Source organism: Gallus gallus, chromosome 5 (genome assembly GCF_016699485.2).
Source record: "Gallus gallus isolate bGalGal1 chromosome 5, bGalGal1.mat.broiler.GRCg7b, whole genome shotgun sequence".
Taxonomy (NCBI): Eukaryota; Metazoa; Chordata; class Aves; order Galliformes; family Phasianidae; genus Gallus; species Gallus gallus.
The window spans coordinates 57937680-57962343 of record NC_052536.1 but is presented as its reverse complement, the minus strand read 5'-3'; the positions used below and the strand labels follow the sequence as shown (position 1 = coordinate 57962343).

Here is a 24664-nt window from a genome sequence, read left to right as displayed (position 1 = left end):
CACTTCCAGGCACTCCCAGCACAGCCGTGCAGGCACAGAGCAAGAATGGAGGCTGCAGGACGAGGGCTGGAGCTGCCGGGAGCAAAACTCAGCAGGACCTGTGGCAAGGGAGCACAGAAACTTGTTTTTATTTCAACATAGTAGTGCTTGGTTACAGTTTAGTGAAGAAGAAATAGGTACATTCATTGGCCACAGCTTCCTGTTGCAGCCAGCAGCTGCCAGACTGCAAAGCCAAAACACTGTTAAAGAACACCAAAAAAAAAAAAGAAAGAAGTTCAATGAAAGGCAACTATGCATTAAAAAAGTCATTGTACTTCTGAGCTATAAATTACTTCAGTAAAACACGGGACAACCCCAGCAGGGTTCTGAAATTAACGGCCATCCGTCCGAGTGAATAAAAGCAAACCGCTTTGCCGGTCACTCACCACTACATCAGCAACGGGACTCACTGCCAGCCCAGCGCCGGGAAGAGCGTACGGTCGTGTGCTTCAGTGCAACGTGAACGAGGAGCCTGTAGCCCTTGGATTTCTTATGTTTATTACTTTTTTTTTTGCACTACACTCCCTTCCCTCCAAAGAAAAACTTAAAGTGCTCCGAGTGCTTTGGAATTTAAGCAAGAACAGGGGCCACGAGCGTCACTTCTCGTCTTTGGTGACTTATGGCAGAAGGACAGGACGGGCTGGGTCCTTCCTTAGCTTTGCTGCAAGCCAAGCAGTGATTGGGATGGAGCAACCTCTTGGTGCAGGCCGGAGGGAGGGGGCAGCTCTCGCACCAGGGGAGCTGTGGCAGTCGAGGTGAAGATCTCTGGTTCAAGTACTAAAGGAGAGGGAGGTGCCAGAAGCCGTGGTCTCAAAACCCTCTCCGGACAGCAGCAGAGGTTGCTCTTTTTCTGGGCCAGTACGAGTGAAGCAGGTTAGCACGGAGGCCCACACGGCAGCACAAGGACCACACCGAGGGGTAAGGTGTTCTCAGTGCAACGAGTGACATGAGCTCAATGCAAGCAAGGTGGGTGACAGAGCGCCTGCCACCCAAGAGGATAAGGCTGGAGGAGAGGCCAGGGCTGCCCCAGGGCTGGGGGCTTCTCACACACTGCTATGGACACAAGCTGCCTCCGGCCTGCAGCACTCAGTGCCACCCCAGTGTCCCTCAGGCAGCCCCAGACAGCACTGTGCTGCTCCACACAGGTGCACGGCCTCCACCCAGCCGGCTCTCCCAGTGTCAGATGGGTGTTTGAGCAGCTTCAAGTAGGTTAAAAGCAGTTCCAGTTCAAGTTTTCATGAGAGATCGGAGCAGCTGCTTGCTTAAGACCAGCACCTCCACCCAAGCGCGTCCAAAGCTGCTCTGCTCATCCCCCAGGAGGCTCAGAGACACGCTGGGAGTAGCATCCAGTCTTAAACAGTCTCATCTGCATGAGCCCAGAGCTGCAAACCAAGCCAAACTTGGCCGTTCCAGTTCAAGAGAGGGAGAGACATCTGGAAAGCAATCTCCTCCTCACCTGACCCAGCGCCCTCAAAGCCTGTGAGCACTGCTAAGCCCCCACAGCTGCTGCAGGACTCCAGGCCCCCAACCTGCTCCAGGGCAAAGGAGAGAGGCAGGAGAGGAAGGAAAAGAGCCCAGGGCCCAGATTTCGGCAGCTTTGCCACTGCATGTACTGCCACCACCACCAGAGGCATCCTGCACCTCCACGGTGACTCTGCTGGTTCACATTTGGTCAGCTTAAAGTCTTGTCCTCTACAAAATGCAACTTAGTACTGAGGGGCAACAGGGGAGGCCCCACACTGGGAAAAGCAGCTCTGGTTTTACACACGCTTTGGGCCACACGTGTTCCTGTGCACACTTCTGCAGAGCCTGCTCCAGCCCTCAGCTTTCCCAGAAGAAAGCAGCCTGCAGACACTCACCCCCTCCCTTCAGTCCAGCCCAGCCAGCCCTCTGCCCCTCCATCAGATCACTGCATGTAACCAACCCGCTAGCTTAACACCAGTAGGAGCACTCGATCTCACCATTACAGGTCTTTGCTACGGATATGCTTTGAGCTCAGCTTCGAGCCCACAGTCCCAGGCAGGATGGTTGAGCATCCAGGTGGAAGGACCAGCAGTCAGAGAAGGCCCACTCTCAGCCCAGAGGCAGCAGCCCCACAGGGTGCGAATATGGCACGTTAACACACTGCAGGAGGCCCTGCCCATAACACTGTTAGCCCAGCTTCACACTCCCACGTGAGTCAGGATGCAGAGTACTTCACGGAATACATCTTTGCAGGAAGACAGTGCTTCTCCCAGCTATGGATGTGCAATTAAAAGAGTAACTAGAACAGTCTCAGACCAAACGCAGTCTGAGCGAGATTCATTCCTTCCAAGTGTGCAGATAAAAGTGCAAATATGCATTTGATGTTTCTTTTCTAGTGAGGAAGCTCTGGTGCATTTAGCTGCCAACATCTTGAAGACCAGACCAAGAAAAAGCTTCCAGAGAGTTCAGCTTCACTTTGCTACATGGTACCTTAAAGTCACAGTTCTCTCGCTTACCACCTGCAGCCATAGGCTCCGTCCTGCTTACGGCTGCAGCAGGTAGTGGAATGTTTGTGTCGATGAGTTAGATGCTTCAGGGAAGAGGGAAAGAAAACCAGGTTACAATCCTATACATGAATGCCACTTCTGGGAGAAAAGGGAGCTCGCAGCCTCTTCAGTTCTGTGCTGCAGGGTATGAGCTGTGGTGGTTACTCAGCTCTGAGCCGCCTGCAGCAGAGAGCAACGGGGCACTGTCGGTAGCAGTTCCGCTGGGGGGGGGACCCGCTGTGTAGCTGTCGTTCCCAGCCAGAGACCCATAGCAGCCAGAGCACTGAGGGGTGGCCAAGCTGGGAGGAGAGAGGGAGAAACCAAACAGGGACTCAGACAGGTAATTTGATTGCTCATCCTCTAAACAGCTCAGAAAACACTTTTGCCCCAGCAGTGCCCATGGTGGAAGTCTGCATATCCTAATCTGCTTCTGCAGATGTGATATCTCCAAGGAACCTGGCCTTGAGGTGCGAGAAGAGGAGCACCAGGCCCTACAAAACTGGTTGAGAAGAGATGTAATCTCTCCATTCCTCACTAGAACCCCTGGACCTCAGAGCCCTGAGCAGCAAGGCCAGGGTTGCTGGACCTCCCTTCAGTCTTGCTGCAGACACCAGACCATCCTCCCCCAGCCCAGGCTTCCCTACAGATCCGTCCCAGCTGGCTCCCAGACTGCAGCACCTCACTTTCTAGAGGAAGAACTCCTCTGAAGTAATTTAGGGGCTGAGAAAAGATGCTAAGATCAGTCTGCCTGGATGAGGCCTCCTATCCACAACCACTGCACATTTCTACTTACGAGCACCCATTGTTGACATCCACCTCTCAGAGTAGATCACTCCGAGTAGAAACAGCATTGAGTTACAGAAGGGAGTAAAACTTACATCAGGCACAAGGCTCCTTGTCCCATCCACCCTGCCCAAGCTGCCTCCTGTGCCAGAAGGAGCTCTGTTGCTTCCACGCAGGACAGTACCTATGTTTTCACTTCCTAATACAACACTTACCCTCCTTCTCTGGCCCCAAGCCGTGACAAGTCATCATCACTGTCATAGCGCCTTGGATTGTCAAAGAAGTAGGCTCTGGAGCTGTAGCTGTGACTATTGACCATTCCTGCTGGAGTCTGTTAAAGAGAAGAGAGTTAAGCCAGACATGCGATTTCTGACAGCCTTTAAGAAGTCTGATCCTGCACACCAGGCACCTCAGGCTCCCCCCTGCACAGGGGTACTTCAGCTGCAGCAGCTCGCTCAGACCTACCAAATTTTGACTCAGTCTCTGAGCCCGGAAGAACAGCACCACAAAAGTAGTTGGCACCAGCTCCCAGAGGAAAAGGACCACCCCAAACACCACATATTCTTCACTGCTCACTTCCACATGCACCTGCGGAGAGAAGTGAGAGGAGTTTACACAAAGTCATCAGCAGGACTACACAGCTCCCAGAGCTGGGCACAGTGCACAGCTTCGGAGAACTACAAGAGCAGCAAAATCCTTATGAAGGCAGGAGTCCCCTAAACCAACAGTTGTTATCCTTAACTCAATTTGTTACCATGTCAAGTGAGACCTAGCAGCTCTCTTCAGTGCGCCACCAGGGTACTGCTAAGCTCCCTCTCTACTCCAGTGATTCTCCCTTGCACACAGCCATGCCTTATTAAGCATTGCTTTTCTGCTGTACTTGACTTGTTCTTTTGGGGGGAGAGGAGGAAGAGTTAGCAGACTGAAATTGATGCACGCAACAGGGAACCCCTCCTGAAGAAGTAGACAGACTGGGGAAGATTCAGGCCTGCTCTTCTAGTGGGAATAAGCAGGGCTTCTGAAGGCAGAAATCCAGCTTGACTGGAGATTCAGAGAAACATGCACCCCCACGCAGCACCCTCTTCCTCTGCCCTCCTGTGAGAGGCACACAGCTCCCTGCCACAAGTTATGGAGCTGGAGGAATAATGCACAAACTCACCTTGTCTGAAAGGTTGTCCCAGCCATAGTTAAATGGACCAGGAACACTGTCTGGAGATATGGCCACAGCTACCAGGTTATAGCAAGCCCTTGAGGAATACAGAAGAGCAACGACAGATCCCACAAGAATAGCTTGGCAGACAGATGTTCCCTGGAACAGAAAGAACAGAGGTTTTAATACAGACATTCCTACAGAGCTGGGACTTTACCTCTCCTCAAGTGCACAAGAAGCTGCACAGACAAGAATGACCTAGGACATTTCTATGTTGTTGCTAAAATACTGAGAACTGGTTAAGAGCTTCCCCTGTGATGAGCTCGCTGGAGTAGCAGAGTGAGGCACAAGCAGCGCTGCCTGGGAGCAGGGAAGGCTCGAGGCACATGAATGCTGTTCTGAGGATTTTATTGAGAAGTAGAGATCAAAGTTGTTTCAGCAATCAGCTTCAAACCAGTGACCCAGAGGTGCCCCCCCACCCATTGCCTTTCTGTGGCAGCTTCTAGAAAGCCAGCTAACAGCCATTAATACTGTTCTTTTACACCCTGATCGGGCACAAACTCTACAGAGATGTCAATCTGGTTATTTACTCTGTAGCAGTTCAGCACCCCACACACCAAACATGGCCTTCAGCTGGAAAAGAAGCCCAGATACCTGGGGTAGGCCTCTGGGACAAGGTAGGAGGAACCAGCATCTGAGCCTCAGTGCCACAGTGGGAGAAGCCAAACCCACCATACATAAAGCAGCATACAAAAGGGTGGCGAGATGTTGAGCCACTGCCTTCTGCCAGCTGTCCTATGCTGAAGGAGAAGAGCAGTGTCCATAACCTTCCAGACACAGTGTGTCAGAAAGGCTGCTACGAAGTACCCTGAGCTCATGGTACCTACCTTTCCTATACAACTAGCTTTAGAAAAGGAAACTACTTGATCTGCAGAGAGATAGAGACACCTGCAAAATGCACTCAAAAGCCAGAAAATGAGGAAACTGATCCAAGCAAAATGCAGCTGGCTCGCCTTTGTATGCAGGGAGACGATCCACTCAGGCAGCTCATCTCTTCAACCTTCTCCATGTCCAAACCAGCTATGCCATTTGTTTTCCCAGTCTTAGAGCTTTGCAAGACACTGTCTTGAAAAGTTAGCTTGAATGTGCTTTTAGCAGCCTAATTCCCATGATGCCAAAGCACAAGAATACAGCCTGCTGTAGCACCATTAGCAGAGCCCTCAGTATTCAGGAGAGAAGGAAGGGGCAGAAAGGTACTGAAGCAAGCCCCTGAAGCAAGGCTCCAGCAGACAAGGAGCACAGTACACAGCATGGGATCTGGCAGCAGTCTCCTTTTCACATGTCAGATGGCTCAAACCTTCCCACACTGTGGCAAAAGCAGCAGTCTTACCAGGCCTTTCCAGACTTGTTATATGGCTTTGAGAGTCAGCAGGTTTACAGCCAGAGTTCAGGAGGCAGGGCAACTTTTTCAGGCACTTGGGTAATGCTTCTGCACATCCCTATCCTATTTTTGCAGCTTCTCCACAACCCTGAAAGTCAAAATATGTCTCCAAGGTAGGAAATGGAGACAGCATTTAAATGTAAAAGACCTCTGTGAGTCAGGTTGAGTTCTCAAAGATAAAGCAGGCTCCTCCAGAGCGCTGTATAAGAGCAAGGTCCCACAGACAGCCTCAGGCATGTAACTAGAAGAAGTTGCCATGTCCATAAATCACTGCTGAGTGAGACTGATACATTAACTAGTGTCCAGAGCTGGTTAGAGCGGGATACCTGGTCCACAAAGGCAAGGATGTGAGCCGGCTGTCAGCTCAGTTATGGCTCCTGCCTCACTTCAGACCCACTTGGCTGCAATCTGCAGCCCTTGGGGACAGTTGTCACCAGAGCCTGCAAGGCAGCCAGTCCCAGACACCTCCAGCCCATACATCCTGGATTCAGGGCACTGAACTGAAGCCCCTCGAGTGGTTCTGCAGATGATCTGCTAAGGAGCAAGATGCCTCCAGCCAACACAAGGCAGTTGTCTTGACCAGGATGGCTTTGTAGCAATACCTGCAGCAAGAAGGCTTATCACCCTCTCTATCTTATTCCTGAGGGGACAGAAGCATTCAAAAGCCTTCACAACAAGCCCCATGCTCTGGGTAGCCTCTTGCCTGAGCCAGGCACAGCAGCACACTGAAGCCCACAGAGGCACTTGACAGAAGACTCCAGGACTCCTTCAAACACATGGAAAGACAGAATTCAGAATGTGTGAGGAGAGCTGTATTGCTGTGAGAAGACAGCAGCTCAGGAGTATCAGAGCCAGGCAGCTGGCTTCCCTGCACCCAACTCTTCTCAGAGCCTCGAGTTGCTTAAGCGAGGCAGCCAACACTGGGCTAACAGGAAATCCCCTGTGCAGAGAATTGTGTTATGCATCTGTCAGAGTTATCAGTACTATGCAGACTTTTCTGTACTCAGTGGCTAATACGCTGCAAGAACCACATCTCTTACTTCTTAGAGAACCCTCTCTTCTAGTCAAATCCTAAATTAAACCTCTAAACCCAAGAAGCAAAAGCAGCACTTCCATCTCCTGTACTATCAGTGAAGCTGCAGACGTTTCCCTGAAGCATACAGGGCAGAGCATTGCTACAGCAGGAACATTCACCTTCTGGAGGGAAGAGCCCAAGAGCTGCCATCAGGCCAGCACTGCTTGAAGCATGCAGATGCTGTTGGAAATCCAGCTAGTGGCTACACCGCCCCACTGCAGTTTACAAAGCTTTCACCTACCTTAGACTCGAGGTAGACATTTGCTGAAGACATCTTTCCCAGTTTGCACATGCAGCAAGCCAGTGAGATGGCACAGAGGATGAAGAGGCTGTCATTGACCAGAGCACGGGCAAGGACTGTCCGCCTCAGCTGGTTCTCTGGGACTTCACTGTGGATTAGCATTGCACACGTCAAGTTCACAACTAGGAAGAGGAGGCTGGTAAGTATGGAGCCCAGATACAATAGAACCCTGGGGAGAGGAAGGGGGAAAGAAATGGAGTTCAAGTCAGTTCTGGGGTCATTCTCCACCACCCTCCTGCCTCATCAGGCAAAGGGCCCCACTGCTCCACTCACTCTGAAGACATGCAGTCAGTACAACTGTTGAAGCTTCCTGAATATCTCAAGTGTGCAGAGTCTTTCTGCTTGAGCTGCTTTCATATAGCAGGAGCTGCATAAGTAGTCTGAGTTACAAGACTCATCTTCTGACAGTCAGGCTCTTATCTCACAGATTTTAAGTGTTGCTGTAGCTCTGCATTAACTCCAGTCAATACGCTATGAGTCATCACAATCACTGCTACTCCTTTATTGAAAGCCACTGAAGCTTTCATCTTCTACTGCGGGTTTCCCTGGAAATGGTCAGGAAGTACCTGGGCTGCACAAACACATCCCACCTTTTGCTGAATGTTTATCCCACAAGTCTTTGTTGTGGACGGGCCTGCTCAGAAGGACATTGAGAATTCATCTAACTTGCTGCTAGCACCACCAGTACTGAGATGGTGCTGGTGTGTACAGAAGCAGCAGCATCTTTCAGCTCCCTCGGTACCCTCAGAGCTCCCAGTCCTGCTCCAAGGCACATCTTTGTCAGAGCACAGCTAGGTACATTAGCTCTGTTGTTCAGACTCTGGGGCCCAAAGCTCCCATTCTTAACTCTGCAGCATTCATTCATCTTAAGCTGTTTGAAGGCAATGTTAGAAAAGTGCCACTTACTTGTACTTGTTGAAATCAGCTGCACATTTCACTTTGAATATAACCTAGGGGAAAGATTTGCAGAGCATTACTTGACATGACCCATAGTTTAGCTCTAAACTTAATAAAGATACATATAACAGGAGAGCCAGCATCCAGTGGACATCTTGAAGGATTACATCACTTGCAGAACTCATTTGTACCCACTTGCAAAAGACAATGGTGCTCCTTTTCCTGCAGGAGCCAAGCCTGAATGTAGGAGCCCAACTGGCAAGAACATTTATTACCCCGTAAGGGACTTTAACATCTCACCTAAGGACTTCAAGGGAAAGAAGTTAGCACCCAGCAGTCACTAAGAACATTCAAAAACACATTTACTTCACCAGTGTTGTGCTGTGTATTTTAGAACTTATCTCCCTGTTAGAGAGGGCTGCTTCAGCAAGACAAACAGCTGATCAAAAACAGACAGCTGGTATTGGATTGTGGACCTGCAGGCTCTAACAAGCATGTGGCTTTCTCAGTTCCTCCATCCTGAAGATGTTTGTAGGCTGAATACACCTGAGAAGCAACTCAAATGGAAGGCAGCCCTGCAGAGGTGGAAGGCCCAGCCTGCCAAGTTGTGCGGCACACCTGACAGATCAGTAGATTAGCTGACAGTCATTTGCAGACTGTTTCACTCTTCAAAGCAACACACGCTCTGTCCAGAAGAGAATCTGGGTTGTGAGCTTTCTCAACGAGGGATTAGCAGACTCAGGCTGCACATTGCGCAAGGACTGGCGCTTCAAAACAAGAACTCCACAGACTGCAGGGTGCTGAACCCATGCCTGCAACCCCAGCTGTTGGGGCTGAAGGAGAACTGCCAGCTCACCCTCAGACACCCTACAGCACTCCCATCACTCAGCAGAATGGTTTCCACATCCCTTCAGGCAGCAGGGTGGCTCCTGCTGATGCATACTGGGGCAGGACTCTGAGTACAAGGAAGCACAGACTAGTAAAGGGTGCAAACCCTCTCAAGTCACAGATGAGACATGAGCGAAGTACTGCTGCAGTGGGACAGGAGGTCACACGTGGTCAGGATAAGCAGCATGTGGGCAGTGCTTCTCAGAGCTCACTTGTCACACACACCAGGTTCAGCACAGCCATGACAGGAGCTGTGAGAAGCACAGCTGCTGGTACAGACCCCACCAGGAAGGATGCCAGAGCTGAGGGTCACATTCAGCCTCAGAACAAGCCTGTGTCCTGACTACAGAGATTCTGAAGGAACTTAAGAGGCAGAGAGTCCTCTACATCCAGATCCAGCAGACAGCACACGGACTGCTGACCCCACCAGTCTGATTACTATACAGACATATAGTCAGCTTCCAGACCATAACCTCAGTGAAGGATCACTCAACTCTTACGAGGCATCCTTATTCAGCTTTTCAGTGATAGGATTTCTCAGCTCTCACCTTCCAGTCAACACTGAGGTAATGATGGCACTACGAAGCCTCAGAAAGCAGGCTCCTGCCAACAGGATTTCCAACCATTTTTGGAATTTGAGGGTTGTCTGTCCTATTACAGCAGTTTTAAGCACTTGAAAGCCCCCCCCCCCCCCCCCCCCCCACCAAGGTATTGGGCAGCTTCAACAACCCTGTTCCTAGAGCCAGTTCTTCTGTTTGACTCTTCTCCCTGTCTGAGGGTGGATGAACTCCGGTAGCACTTGGAAGTAGGGAAGACACATGTTAGCAGAGGGAAGTATCCAACTCCTACAGCAAGGAAGAACAGTACTACAGGCAATCCAAAGCCCTCTACTCTGCTCCTGGCCTACACCAGTCAGCAGTACAGGAAACATGGCGTAATTCATGCTAAGCCCAGAGTTAGAGGAAACCTGGGCCTTGGTAGGAGGGCATGGCCATCTCAACTCTGAGAAATCTGAGTCTTGCCTTATCCTCACTTTGTCTGTAGGCTACATTCAGGTGCTTTGGGACTGTGAGAACAGGCATCAAGGACAGCCAGCTGGGAAGTGACTTGGCTCAGCCCCGATTTGTGCAGCATGGAAATCCATTTAAGATATTTGTACTGCTGCTCTGACTCCCAGAAGAGCAGCCCATAACCACAATCTCTGAGCAGCAGTGCAACTAGTAAGCCTTCACTATTGTATTCCAGCTGATAACCCTGGGTAGAACAACTCATCAGCTGCGCAGGGAGAAGCCACTGGTTGACAGAAAGGAGATTCTGGCTCCAGCAGCCCCACTCAAGACAGTCTCCCTGGACCGCCCTACACCCTGGGGAATGAGGCACGCCAAGCTGTCTTGGGGTTAAGAGTGCAACAGGAACCTGAGACTCATGCTTGGACTGCTGCCACAAAAAGCAGAAGGACAGCATGGTACCAGCCCTAGGCTTTTCTTAGCCCCTACTATGCAGTCATAACTTTAGGAAGAGAGCAGACACCACTCAGTTTACAGTGTTTGCATAGTTATAAAGACATAACTCATCTGATGACATAACTCACTGTTTCTTCACAGGGGCGGACAGGGTCAGTAGGTGATACCAGTCCCGTTCACAGTGCACCTCTGGGATTTATCCTTGAGCCAATCCTGCAAGGCTTTCAGCACTGGACTATCTGCTGCTTTCAAAGCCCAAGGACAGCTGATGTGGAGGGTTTCACTGTAAAGAAGCCAGCACAGAGAGCTCAGGAGTAGTTCTACTCCTTGTAAAAGCAGGAAATCCAGGCCCCTGTCCTCAGGCAGGCACATCATACCAAGTTGCTGGTAACAGCCCCCACAAGCAGGGTTGTTTTTTTGCTGTTCAGCTGGGTAGCCAGCCCAGGAGCCATGCAGTTGCCTTCTGAAAATGGAGAACAGATGTGTCTGCCAGCCCAGAGCAGCAGGACTAGGCAGTTTACTGCTAAGCAGGCCTTTTGTAACAGTTAAGCAAATCTGAGTTGTTTTTCTGGAAGCAAGTCCTTTCTGCACTTCCCATCAGCTGCAGACTTGAGGAAAAAAAGTGAAGCTGGAAAAAAAAGCTGCAGACCCTGAGGGCCCCTATAAAGCTGGAGGTATTTCTGTGACAAGAGCAGATATTTCACAAAGGTGATTTCCCTGCTCACATCACTGACCCCACAAGGTGAACTTGCTATAGACATACTACTCTCAGAGCATTAGAAACATCCTTGAAGGTGTACTGGAGATGTCAGAGTTGCTAAGAGATGACAGGTAAAGACCATGTCCCATAGACGGCTCTGGACCGGTTTCAGCCCTAATGCTCACCCAACTGCAGCTTCACTTGGGTAGAACCACTCACTACAGATCTGAAATATCCAGAAGACTTTCAAACCTGTCCCTTTCCTGATGGAAGTCTTTTTTGCTTCATAAATAATGAGTTTGGCCTCTCCAGATGCAAGGCAGAACTGTGTTCTGCCTTGACACAAGCACAGATCTTACTCACTGCAAATGGATCCATTTTCTCTCACCACAGTCACTCAGCACCAAGCTAAGACTATTCTGCCACTATATGCCATAAACCCTGTTCAAGATCTCCCCATCCACCCCTCAGAGGAAGAACTGGAAGTCACCCATGAGGAGGACCTCTCATCAGCCCCACTAATACTGAGATCACCCTACACCACCATGAACACAGGACACAACTGGCACATACTGCAGTGTTCTAGAATAGCTGGTCACTGGCACAGCCACCTGTTCAACCAGGAACTGTGGGGCTCAAGGGATTCATTAGCCCTTAGATGGAGCAGTTCTGACTTTAAGCGACCCTGTACCAGCTATCCCTCTAAGGAACAGACCACACACCAGGTGAGCTAGACAAGGAAGGTGGGAGGATGTAGGAATGGATGGAGGCTCTTCCAATTCAGCATCTGAAAAGGCAGGAAGACATAACCCTTGGGCACCGGACAAAGAGCTCCCATGCTGGATGCTCTCTCTCCATGCATGTCTGCTCCAGCACACCTAGAACAACAAGGGATGAAAGAGGCTGATGTCATCTAATCAGATGGACCACTTAGAGAAACCCAGACAGGTTAAGGGTTATGGCCACACCAGTCTGGCAGAGCTTCACCACAAGCAAAAGGCCTTACTCATTGTTGCACTCAGCTGCTGCCTCCCAGGGGAGCTGGGGATGCCAAGTGTTCAAGGTCTTTGAGAGGGTCAGGGTGGAGGTTGTGGCTACATTTACATGTATTGTGCTCCTGACAATGACCTGGGGGGAGCACTAATTGGCAGACTCTTGGGAAAGGTAGTATTACTCAAGCAGATGCCTAATTGGCAGAGGAGCTATTCCACACAAGGCAGACAAACATCCCGGGTTGTATATCTGAACCATCATTCTGCTGGTTTGAAGCAAGGCTGAGGAATTCTGATGTGATGCACTATAATCTCTAGATTTCCCAGAGAGAAACTCGTTGTTACAAGCTGAAGCAGAAGGCAGAGGTGCTCCCAAGCAGAAGGCATGACATCTCCTGATGTTCCAGGTGAAATGAAAGACACTTATTGCCAAATAAGCAGCCCACACATATTGTCAAACTTCCCCACCCCTTCAGGGATCCCAGGAACAAAGACAGGATAGGAACTGGACAACCTTACCCCCACAGATAGGATGAACATGAGGCAGCTCCCTTAATTTGAATTTCAGCCCCAGTATTAGCTTGTGCTCTAAGCTGTTCCAACTCTCCATGCGTATTTGTTGCTTCCTGAGGCTATTCCCCCACTCAGCATCATCTCACCCTCAGCTTGAACACGCCCTGAAGAGCTCTGCAAATCAAACCAGTGCAAATAGCACAGGCAACATTTCCCTCCACTGCTTAGACAGATGCCACTTCTCCAGCATCTCCACAAAGAATGCACTGTGTACAAAGATCAGCTATGCCTGCAGCACAAAAGCAGCCTATGCTTTTATCTGAGGACATCTCAGACAAGGATGGCAGCCCCAGAGCAGCAAAAGCCCTGTGCTCCTCTACAGGTTGCTCTCAACTGGCCTGTAATGATTGAGAACTGATGGGCCCTCCACAGCATCTCCTGCTTGAAGTCACACTAGTAGACATAATCATCTCTAGATCTTGAGCCTCTTCAGCTAAACCACAGTTGTTCCACAATAGCTTCACTTTCTTCCATGTAGAGCACGCACACTGTCGTTAACATCCCTTAATGAAGCTCCCCCTGTGCTTTAAGGGAAGCACTGAGCACATCCCAGCCAAGCATGCAGTTGGCAGAAGGGCACCATGTGTTGGTAGCTAAGAAAAGGACAGGCTAGCCTTACCAGCCTGTTATCCAAGCAGAAGAGGCCAAATATCCTTATATATAGTTAATACCATTTCTTTCATTAAAACAGAAGCCAGAAGAGCACCAAGGGCTTTCAGTCCATCCAGCTGCATTTTCTCCAAACCCCAGAAGCTATAGCTTTCACCACTTACCACCACTGTGAGATCACTCACAGACCACAGCATGCTGGACATCCGTGCTGCTCAGGATGGCCAAGTGTCAGGCCCTTCTCTGTAACTAGGCACGCACACCCATCTTAATAAGCCATCTTATCCTTTCCCACTGTAGATCCTGAGCTCTTATTTCCTCAGACAGGATTTCCCTTGGCTCTGGGTCTTCAAGTAGAAAGGAGCAGAGCATACCCAGCCCAAGTCTGCTGCAAAACAGATATCACGGGAGGAAGGGCAGCCTGAGAGCCCATCTGAATTTACTTTATTTTTATTTAAACAAAGCCTTTTAAAGAGCCTGCAAGGAGGCAAGCCTGCTATCAAGTCCAGCGACTTGGAGGAAACCCGAAATCAAGCTAGTCTGCAGCAACAGAACTTGGGATCCTCGGTCAGCTTGCCTTCTGGGTGCCATAAACACCTACTGCTTGGAGCAGTTGGTAAGTCAGGCTCCCTTTAACACACAAGATGGATCACGCACACTATGCAGCATTTGTTACTTTGCTGCCACTCCACAGGCAGCATACCCAGCACCAATAGCTTTCACAAGGGGCAGTTCACCCCCGCTTCCTCCAGGTGTTTGTGCAAGGAGGGGAAGAACCCAAGAGGCAGAAGCACCCCGCATCTGCCAGCCTCGCGTTATCACGTGCATGTTGATGTCCTAGGGAAAATGAAATCATAATTCCTATTGGTGACACATGGGAGCGACGGAGCGATTTCGCTGTGTGTTAGCGATTCCTTTGTGAGGCTGGCAAACAGCTGAGAGCTGCAGAGCAAAGAATCCGAACAACAAAGCTGGAAGGAAAGTACTGTCTATTTATGAACCAAGTCACCAAAGGGGAAGGCGGGCGAGCAGAGGGCCGCTCACGAGAAACTGGAGCAGAAACAAAATATTCAAGAGGGGGAAGGGGAGGGGAGAGCCAAGGCTTTAAAGGATAAATAAAAGCAAGTGAAAGGAGGGCAAAAAACCACATAACGAGTGATGGGCAAAGGCAGAAAAGGAGGAACGCAGCTCGGCAACAACAGCCAGCGCTCTGCTCTGCACCGTCCTGAGCAGTGTGTGGGGAAGGGGCTCGGCTCGCACCCCCCCCCCCACCCCCCACTGCCAGGGGATCGGGGCAGAGGGACGGGGGGGTTCTGCCTGACAACAGGGAGCACAAAAACAAGCCCGAGAGGAGGGATGGAGGGAAGGAGGGAGCGCAGCAACAATAGCAGAAGAGGCTCTGGCTGGTGACGTAATGCTTGGCAGCACTCCAGGCCCGAGCAGCCCCTGCCGCTCGCTGCCACTTTCTGGTCCCTTTTAGAGGAGGGGAATGAATAAAACAAGACAAAACCTCCCCCCCCACCCCACCGCCCCACACGCATACCCCCCCGTGGGGCTGCAAGGGGGAAAGCCCAGTGAGGAGACACGGGGCAGACCCCCACCTCACCCCGCACGGGGCCACCCCCCCAAAGCACCCTGAAGCACTCAGCACGCCCACTCCCCCCCCCCCCCCCCCCCCCCACAGGGCACAGCCCCCCCCGCCCCCCTCACAGCACAGCTCCCGGGGCGCCTCACAACGCCTCTCCCCTCCCGCAGAAATTCACCTCAGCGAAGTAGAGGTTGAGGAGGCAGAGGCTGGCGAAGAGCAGGCAGCCGGGCAGGCAGTAGAGCAGCCAGTGGGCGAAGGGCTGCTGGAGGCGGAGGGCCTGCAGCGAGTTCTGCAGGTAGAAGGAGAACAGCGTGGTCCTGAGGGCGGCCCAGAGCAGGCAGAGGAAGAGGCAGAGCGTGTGGTAGCTCAGCCGCCGCTCGCGGTAGTAGAGCAGCAGCCAGAGCTGCAGGTAGGCGAAGAGGAAGAGCGCGGCGTACAGCGCCGTGTGGAGCACCGTCAGCCCCAGCTCCACCGCGTAGGGCACGGCGGGGCCCTCGGCCAGGGCCGCCCCCGCGGCGAGGGCGCTCATGGGGCAGCGGGAGGCAGCAACGATCGCCGCGCGCCCGGCCGCCTCCCCTCAGCCGGACACCCCCATGCAACAAAGGGGCGCCCGCGCTGCCGGCCGCGCCGCCCGCCGCCGAGCAACTCTCTGCCGGGGACAATCAGCTGAGCCCGATGATTTGAGGCGCTCGCTCCTGACAGCGCGCGCTCCCCATTGGCTCCCCGCCGCACCGCCCCCTCCGCGCCCGTCCGCCGCGCCGATTGGCTGGCGCCGCCCGTCGCTCACGCGCCCCCCCACACTCGCGCGCCCTGTGAGGGGGGCGCCTCTCTCGCCGCTCGGGTTGCCGCCGCCGCCTCCCGCCTCCTCGCGGGAACGCCACGCCTCCGCCGGCGGAGGGCGGCGGGGGCGGGGCGAGGCGCGGGATCTCGCCGCTGATTGGCTGGCGGCGCGGGCGCGGGTGGCGGCGATGACGGGGGCGGTGCGAGGCTCCCCTCAGCGTCAGGGCCCGGCAGCTCTGCGCGTCCCCGCGGGGGCCGGGCAGGGGATCTGGCATCGTTAGGGGCACACGGGGCGGCAGGGACGGGGGCCCAGTGCGTTTTGGGGTTCCCGTAGCGGTAGGGCTGTTGCCCCGGCAGCCCTCTGGGGTCCCCACAGCTGCAGCCGCAGCTCTGACATCTGGTTAGGGGCAGAAGGCCCGGCAGCTCAGGAGCAGATCCTCCCTCCTCATGGGGCTGGTGGCAGCGCTGCTGTAGGCCTCAGTTAGAAATCCCTGCTGCTGTAAAGGGAGGACTGGGGGCCTTCACACTATAAAGGCAGGTATTTTGCCACAGCAGAGCCAGCAGAGAGATCCCCGTAGGTATTGTGGTGGGTCTGAGCCTCTGCAGCAAATGTGCATGGGGAAGGCCTGCTGTAGGTGCAGGTTGGGTCCTCTGTGTTGTGAGAGCATTTGGATGTAGCTCAGAGACCCTCTCCTCTATTCTTTTTCTATGCAGAGATCCCTGTGGCTATAGACACAGCCCAGAAGCCACAACAAGCAGGTGGGTAGCTTAAAGATTCCCCTCAGGACCAAGAGATCTCAATTCAGGGCTCAGAGACCACTGGAAGGTTCAGATTTATTTCAGACATCCCATTGCCAAAGTGTAGGACGGGGCTGCCTGCAGGTTCTTGTGCCGCACAGCCAGGCCACAAACCGTGCAGGACTGCGGGAGCCTACAGGAGACCTTCACACGTGGTGCTCTGCTTGCAGCTGGGGACGAGGGACGAGCACTTCAGCCTGCTGCTGGGAGCCGTGCCCACCAGGTATGTGACATCCCTAAGCCATCTTACAGACAGCTCAGCAATAACATCTACCGGCACAGTGCCAGCTGTGGGAGGAAGGTCCTCGGGGACAAGCTGGGCAGAGACACGGGCGAGGTGTGGGCTGTCAGCTGTGCACAAGCAGTGAAGCCTTGCTCTCTTGTTGTGGGCAAAGAGGTGAGGCTGCTTTGCTGCTGGACCAGCAAACAGGGAGTTCCTGGGTGCTGGGAAGTGGGACCTAAAAGTGAAAATGAAAGTGAAACTCAGGGAAGTAGCTGAAGGCCCCTTTCCAGGGTGCTTTGCAGGAGAGCAGGCCAGGCCTCTGCAAGGAGGCAGCATGAGGGCATCACTGAGAGAAACCCAGTAAGGCAAAGCACATTGGGTGAAGGCAAGGATTATTTTGCTGTAAATGTGTTTTCCCGTCCCTGTTGATGACCCTTGAGAAATCAGAAGATTCCCTGTGCCAAAAGATGCAGCTCCTGTAGCTCACAATAGCCTGCCCTATGGGCCCCCTTTATTCAAGTCCCATATCTTGAATGCCTGCACCAGGGTCTCTGTCCTGCTCAGGACTTGTGCCTGCCTAATGTGGGGTCCAAGAGCCCAGCATGTCTGGTTTGTGGATCACAGAGTAGGGGAGAGGCAGCGGCACAAAGAGACACTGGGGGAAGTGTTACTGTGGGAGAGGAGCTCTGTTATCATATGACTTAATGTGCCAGATGTGCCTCCAGTCACATGAGCTGTCCTGGCGCTGCTTTGTGCAGCAGACTGATTACATAGCAGTCTGTAAGGTCCTTAAAATGCTGTTTGTAAAAAGTGTAACCGTCTGTGCACAAAAAGCCTGGGGCTTGAAAGTGTTTGTGGATAAATACTGGAGTAATACTGTTGCAATTAAGCTCTTGCTTCTCTCTGGATGCAGCACATGGGTCTGCTTTGGGCTCCTAGCATTGATTACGTGGGGTTGGGATGCTTTTTGCTATGCTCGTTGTAGAAATAAACATCTTTCTGTGGTTGAAGGGGCAAACCCGTGACAGCACGTGATGAGAGAACACTGCAGTAATCAGAATTGGCCAGGATGGGAACATCACCTGCCTTCTCCTGGTCACAGGTCCCATCATGTGCCTCCTTCACAAGCTGATGTGCAGAAGGGGCAGGTGGAATTGGCCTGCAGATAGTTCATTTCCATGGTACGGGTGAGCATGGCCCCATCCACAGAGTCACAGAATGTCAGGGATTGGAAGGGACCTCGAAAGATTGTGTAGTCCAGTCCCCCTGCCCGTGCAGGAACACCTAAATTAGGTCACACAGGAACGCATCCAGGCAGGTCAGAGAACTTGCATTCAGAAATTTTGAGGAGGGCTGACTGATAAGCAAAACAATGTAGTGGTAATTAACCTTAGATATGTCATCAGAGGTGAGGGGATCCCAGCCCATAGTTACCACTGTAGGAATCCCAAGCAAAATCAGGGTGGCACAAGCAACTTATGCCAGTGTGTCTCTGGTGTATTTACTCTTATTTTAGGTCATCTGCAGTGGCCCTAGCCGTCCTACCTGGCTTTGTCTGGAAGGCATGACAGTGAAAACACAAACCAGGCCTTGCACACTGGCTGTGATGTGCTAGGCTGCCCCATGGCCTGTGGGTTGGAGGGCTTCCCACAAGTGACACAGAGTCCTTCACTAAATGACAGCAGCCAAAGCAAGGCTGCAACTTGTCCCAGCTGCCTGTGGCTGCCAAGAGGCTTTCCACTAGCAGGGATCTGCTAGGGTTTTTAGCTGTAGCCTGTTCCCTGGATCCTCGTGGGTTCTTGGTGAGATCCTTTCCCTTGGAGTCACTCCTGTAACAAGGGCCAGTTCACACATCCCTGGTATTTTCACACATCCCTGGTAATCCTGCAAGTGGCCGCTGTAGGGAGTTTGGGCTGTTTCCAACGCCATAGTGTTAATCTTCCCTCACTGGAAAAGAGGTGACACAGGGAATGGCCTAAAAGCTGAATAATCCAGCAGACGCTGAGTGTGGAAGGCTGGATAGCAGTGGTGACATTGAACACCCAGATGGAGCTGTGACTGTGTGCTGGAGCACTCCTGTACTTGGTCAGTATGTGGCTCACTACATAGCAGTCTCCCCTGTGGCATCGCACATTGCCTCTCTGAGCCTGTGTGAGGTTCAGTGCAGGAAGAATGGAACTGGGGAAACTGTCAGAGACCTCTGCCCTGAGATTGCACTACATCTATCTAAACTGTCCTTTGGCCAAGCTCTTCTTGATATCCTTCTCACAGGTGGTTCTCTCCTTCCCCGTATGAGCAATTCCAGCACTCCACCACGAAGCTGTGGGTGCTTTGAAGACAGCTTTTCATCCCCTGGTGCTGTTGGTCTCTTATTGATCCTGCTTTATGGTTGAGCATACGCAGGCTTTATTTTGACTCCAGAGAAGTATCTGAGCCTTCAGAGTTGCCAGGAAGCCCTTAAGCCTGGTTTTACCAAATGTGGGTGGGAAGGCCAAGCTGGCCAGGGACTGCACCTCCAGGGTGGGGACTGGCCTGGCTTTAGGGTAATTTAAGGCAAGATGTGCTCAGGGGCCTTACGTGTGATTTTGGGGCAAAATGGGAAATGGCAGGAGGAGGAGGACAGGATATGAGCAAAGGGATATAATCACTGCCAGATTTCTAGCTGGGCGGGTAGAGGCTGTTGTAATACTGAGGCTGAAGGAATAGTCAGTAGACTGACAACACATTCTTCTCCTGTGAGGAGATGTGCTTTCAGTGGTTACCAGCTTGGACACATTTATGGGGCATGATTTACACAGGGATGAGAAAATCCCAAATCCAGGTGCTTCAAGTCTCTCCTGAACATGGGTGATAAATCTTGACTTTTGTTCCCTCCACTGAGTGCTTCTGAAGTTCCTGTTTGCATGGGGGAGAGTTGCACGTTGTGGAACCAGAGGCTGGGCTGGGAGAGCCAGAGGGCTGGGGCCTGCAGAACTCAGCAAGGGCTCAGGGACGAGGATGCAGAGATCAGGGCTGGTAAGAAGTTAGAGTTGTGTCTTAAACTGCAAGCACCCTTCTTGAGGTATCAGGCTGCAAAGTATTGGAATCACTGTGGGCTGCTCCTCTGGCTTTGCCTCCTTGGTAGTAAATTTTCCCATTTGACCCGGGCTGGTTCCCACATGCCAGGATTGAGTTTATTTTTCCATCCTGCTGTAGCCAAGTTTGTCATTCAGTAAACATCCCCCCATCCCCTTGATCTCTGTCCCCTCTGTAAGCCAGATGAACAGATGGGAGGGCAAAGAACCAGAAATGCCTGGCACATCCCAAAGTAGGAAGGAGAGCACTGGAGACTTTCAGATGAAAAGATTTCATTCCTTTCTCAGCTGTCTTTGTTCCTTTGTGCTGTTAAGGCCTTATCCAAACACCTCATATATGTGAGTGAGAGAGAAGGAGGCCTTTGAAGGTTGAGCATGCCTTGCTTTCGCTGCCTGCTCTTGGAGCAAGGCAGAGGGACTTTGCCTTCTTGTTTCTGAGCATCTGACTTTGGGTTCATAACAGAGGAGCAGTAACAAGCTGACAGCATCTGACGCGGCACTGGAAGGAATAATAGGCCATGTACACAGGGACATTTGTTAAGGAAAACAGCTGCAGCTCATAATGCAAAGCAAACAGCTTCTTCAAGGCTTGAATTCCAGCTTTGTCTCATTGTTGACCGGGAACCAGCCTTGCTCTAGCATGTTCAGCAGCAAAGATGGGTACCCGAAGAGCAGGCTGCAAGAGAGCTTGGTATTAAACAGGGGAATTAGGTGGCAAGAAGTTGTTTTTTCATCCTGTAATCGGAGCTTGTTGTCCATATCTCCCCATAACTCTTTAATCCAAGTAGGAGGAATTACACAGCTGTGGCAAGGCACCTTGGGGAGTGCTGCTGGTGAAGCCTAGCAGCAGGCTTGTGCACTTGGTCTTTGCCTCATCCTCTGAGGCATCTCACAACTTTTCTTGGCTTTCCTCCCAGACATCTCCATGTAGAGTCCCAGAGTGGGAGGGAGGCTGCCAGGCCTGTCCTGCAGCCTGGCATGTGTCATAGATTTTGCTCCAGTGTCAGTGGTGACAGAAAAAAGTGATGTGGGACTGAGCAAGACATGACACGGAGCAGCATGGACAAACCCCTCTCCCATTTGGTTTAGCTGGAACTTTAACTGCAGATAGATGAGGCAGACACTGGGAGAGTGTATAATACCATCACTGTTTTCTTTCTGCATTTGTAATTTCTGTTTGACCCAAAGTGAAAAAAAAAAGGGAAAGAAGAAAAATAACCCTAAACTGAAAGCACTGAGGCTCCATGCACTTGCAGATATCACTTAAAGGAAAGGGAATGGCCTTTTGCTATCATCTTCATGGCTGTGTGTGTCACCTGCTGTTCTAGTAACTAGTTCGTGACTTTCTCCAGCTGTTTGTGCAGCTGTCACATTTGTAAATGACAGTCATGCTCCACCTATCTGAACAGAAAACATTCATAGGCATGTTCATATATATCATATGTGCGTGCATACACATATATACATTTATATGCTTTGTTTATCTGTTTGTTTTCCAGTTGTGGCTCTTCTATGCCTGTAACTGGTAATAACCATGGCAGCTCTGGAGGACAGATGGGTTTCTTCCTTCTCCTTCCTGCTCTTCTGTGCTGTCTCCATTCCAATTCTGGGAAGTGCAAGTCTGGTACAGGAGTTGAGTCCCCATGAGTATTTCAGTGGCTTGCAAGCTAACAAGGCTTCCCTGGCTTATTTCAGCCGTACTGGTATGTATCCAATAGCATGCATTTACATCAGCCTATGTTTTCAGGAAAGACTCATGTCAGAGTGTGTGTGAAGGTGGAATAATGAAGGGTCAATTCCTGAAATTTTTAAATGCAAAGCTATTTTGAGGAGCTGGTGAAACTTAGCTGGCAAATCTACGTTTGCATAGCTCCTGAGTGCTCCTTGTAGACAGAGGTGTCTAGGGGTGAGATCTTTCCTGGTTGTGTTCCTAGACACACTCCTTCAAGCCTTTTCATTAATTTTCCAGATGCCCTGTAAGGAGCTACCCCCTGAAAGGGGCTGTATTTCTTTTCCAGAGCACCTCCCAGAGTAATTACAAGAAGATCTATCACCTTGCCTTTCTTGTTCTGCTCCTCCGTGACCCCCAGGTGTGGTTTCCCAGAGACCTAGATGTAGGCTGAGACACCAACACAGCTCCCACATCAGTACTGAGGGGCTGGCTGGGTGTGTCAGAAAGGAAAGTGGGGAGCCTGCAGGTATTCATGGTGTTGCCCACAGTTAGTTTTGTTTCTGTAAACACCTTACTCTGAGTAAGAGCAAGGTTGCATTGTGTGAGTGCTGTACCATTGCATGGCAGGAGGATACTCTTGAGGACTCTGTGAGGACTTGCTGCCCCGCAGAACGATGCCCATCTAACAAAACCACTTCCAGTCCCTGTCTCCTCCAGACAGCTCCCAGTCAAATCCCTTCACACACCTCCACCTTCAGCATGCTGCAGCTCCCTATTTGTTCTTGCTCAGGCCTGCACAAATGTCCTGATGATATTTGCTTGGGGACTTCAGCATGCTGTTACCATGCCAGAGCACAGACAGTGCCCTGAAGGCAGTAAAAGGGGACACGGGCAGTTCCTAGTTGCACCTGCAAAAGCCTGCATGCAGCATCCTTGAGCATCATCACTGCTGCTCAGTGCAGCTGTATTGCTTTGCAACGTGTTGTGCAGCACAAAGCAGAGGATGTCATGCTGCCTAGGGATCTCTGGCGTCTTGGAATGTCATAGTGGCTTGGAGGACTCAAATCCATCTGAATTTAAACGTCATTCATAAAGGATAGCTACATTGATGCCCATCCTTCCCCTTGTCACAGGCAGACTGTGATCCTGGTCTGACCGGGGAGTGAAATACTCCCAGAAAAGCTTGCATTGCCAGAGAGAAAAGGATTGTTCTGTTCTTCTGCGTCCTTGTCTGCAGCAGGAAGGGACTAAAACCAGCTTTTTTTGGTGTTTCAGTTTCTCCTGGTGTCCAGCTCTTCTTGGAACAGATTGAAAACTCGGTTGAGGCTCTGCACGACTATGGCATTTCAGTGGTGAAGGTAAACGAGAACAAGGAGTGGGACAGAGTAATGTAGGGCTGGCTGTGGGGTTGACAGAAATCGTCTGTACCTACCTTGGGTGATGGAAAGTAGAGGGACCCCACAAGAAAGTGGGTTCTGGCTGTAGCAAAGCATCCAATTTTTTCCCTTGCCCTGGCCAGTAGTAACCACACAGTTATGAATCAAAAGCATCACACCTTCTTGTGGGTTGTGTCACACCTTCTGTCTGTGGGACAGGGGCGAATTCCTTTATCTGAGGAAGACTTTATGTTGTTCACTCTCCAAACAGAGTTTTGATTAGTATTCATGGATGCAAGGGATATTTAACTTCTCAGATTTTTCTTGAAAATTGGCCTTTGTTGTGGGAAGCCTCATGTATCAAGCGTAGCTGGCTCATCTAGTCTGATTTCCCAAGGATGTAATGTGTGGTGTTGCCTGGTTATTGCTGTGTACCCTAAACATGGTACGGGGAAGAGTATGATCCCCACTGTGTTACACAAGAGCACCTGATGATTCACCCAGAGCATGAGACCTGCACAACTCACTCTTGCTTGTGCACTAGGAGAGAAGAAGCTTGAACTATGAAGGGTGTTGAATGGGATCAGATTAATTCCTTTCCATACAATACAGTAAATGCTAAACAGATTTTCTTTTTAACGAAACCTTATGCAGATTTAGGAGAGTGAACTACAAATGTGGGCAAGTACAGTTAGATTTTGTGAGAAGTACTTTTATATGTGTGTGTGTTTCATTGCCTCTGGGTATAAACTGAGTTCAATAAGCAAGTAGTGGTCTGTCCCTTTGAATGTACTTGACAGATCACAAGATCTCTTAATACTATCTGACCCAAACTGAGGAAAGCTGAGCTGAGGAACTGAAATACAAACTCCAGCCCACACCACTGGACTCTGTTCGTCTTATGTGTGATTGTATTTTCTCTCCCAGGCAGGTTTGAAAAGGCTAGTACTTGCACTCTGGAATGGGAGAAAGCTGTGGTGCTGTATGTTTGTCATCATTTGTGGAGATGAGTGACTGATGACATGCTTTCAATGTCTAGGTCAAGTGTCCCAAAGAGGATGTCTCAAGATACTGTGGAAAAGAGAATGCATTAAGGAAAGCCTACCTGTTCAGGTGAGGGGGAGCTGTCTGACCTCCATGCTGTGATTGCTGTCAAGTACAAAGGTTTGGATGAAATGCTGTCAGGGAGTAGAGATGTCTGCATAGGAGTAGAGGAGCTATGAGGATAGCAGTGGCATGGATTATTCAGGAAAAAGTTTGTAGTATCATAGAGTCTCATAATGGTTGGGTTGGAAGGAACTTTAAAGCCCACCCAGCCCTAACCCCTGCCATGGGCTGATTGCCACCCACCAGATCAGGCTGCCCAGGGCCCCATCCAACCTGGCTTTAAATGCCTCCAGGGATTGGGCACCTACAGCTTCCCTGGGCAGCTGTGCCAGGGCTTCACCAGCTTCTGAGTAAAAAGTGTCCTCCTAACATCCAATTTAAATCTCCTCTTAGAAGAGAGGTTTAAAACCATTCCCCCTTGTCCTATTGCTGACTGCCTGTGTAAAAAGTCAGTCTCCCTTTTGTTTATAAGCTCTCCTTAAGTACTGGAAGGCTGCAATGAGGTCTCCCCAGAGCCTTCTCTTCCCCAGGCTGAACAAGCCCAGCTCCTTCAGCCTTTCTTCATAGGAGAGGTGCTCCAGCCCTCTGAGTATCTTTGTGGCCTCCTCTGGACACTCTCCAACAG

At 51.1% G+C, this 24664-nt stretch overlaps 2 protein-coding genes across 5 annotated transcripts in view; one reads left to right on the top strand and one right to left on the bottom strand.

Moving 5' to 3' along the window:
• Positions 1 to 105: 105 nt before the first annotated feature.
• On the bottom strand, positions 106 to 15663 carry GPR137C (G protein-coupled receptor 137C). Its single transcript, XM_015276773.4, has 7 exons — positions 15185 to 15663; positions 8206 to 8249; positions 7240 to 7468; positions 4492 to 4641; positions 3798 to 3920; positions 3548 to 3663; positions 106 to 2848 (listed from the first exon to the last, which is right to left on the bottom strand). Exons 1-7 carry the CDS (start codon positions 15536 to 15538, stop codon positions 2677 to 2679), a joined length of 1188 nt encoding a protein of 395 aa, XP_015132259.1. The 5' UTR covers positions 15539 to 15663; the 3' UTR covers positions 106 to 2676.
• A 301-nt stretch (positions 15664 to 15964) lies between these two features.
• Positions 15965 to 24664, top strand: part of TXNDC16 (thioredoxin domain containing 16) — a 43620-nt gene continuing 34920 nt past the window's right edge. For 2 of the 4 annotated variants that reach the window (XM_046942608.1, XM_040701829.2), the window contains exons 1-5: positions 15965 to 16548; positions 16758 to 16810; positions 21384 to 21587; positions 22832 to 22914; positions 23972 to 24045. In XM_046942608.1, coding sequence (XP_046798564.1) covers positions 21419 to 21587; positions 22832 to 22914; positions 23972 to 24045 — 326 coding nt within the window. In that variant the 5' untranslated portion in view covers positions 15965 to 16548; positions 16758 to 16810; positions 21384 to 21418. The remainder of the gene's footprint in view (positions 16549 to 16757; positions 16811 to 21383; positions 21588 to 22831; positions 22915 to 23971; positions 24046 to 24664) is intronic. The other 2 variants (XM_046942607.1, XM_040701830.2) reach the window with 2 other exon arrangements.

Coding starts and splice junctions, on each gene's coding strand:
- GPR137C (XM_015276773.4), bottom strand. CDS start 15,538: ATGAGCGCCCTCGCCGCGGGGGCGGCCCTGGCCGAGGGCCCCGCCGTG. Junction 4,642..7,239: donor ATGTCTACCTCGAGTCTAAG/GTAGGTGAAAGC, acceptor TTTCTGTTCCAG/GGAACATCTGTCTGCCAAGC. Junction 2,849..3,547: donor CTTGGGGCCAGAGAAGGAGG/GTAAGTGTTGTA, acceptor CTCTCCTCCCAG/CTTGGCCACCCCTCAGTGCT.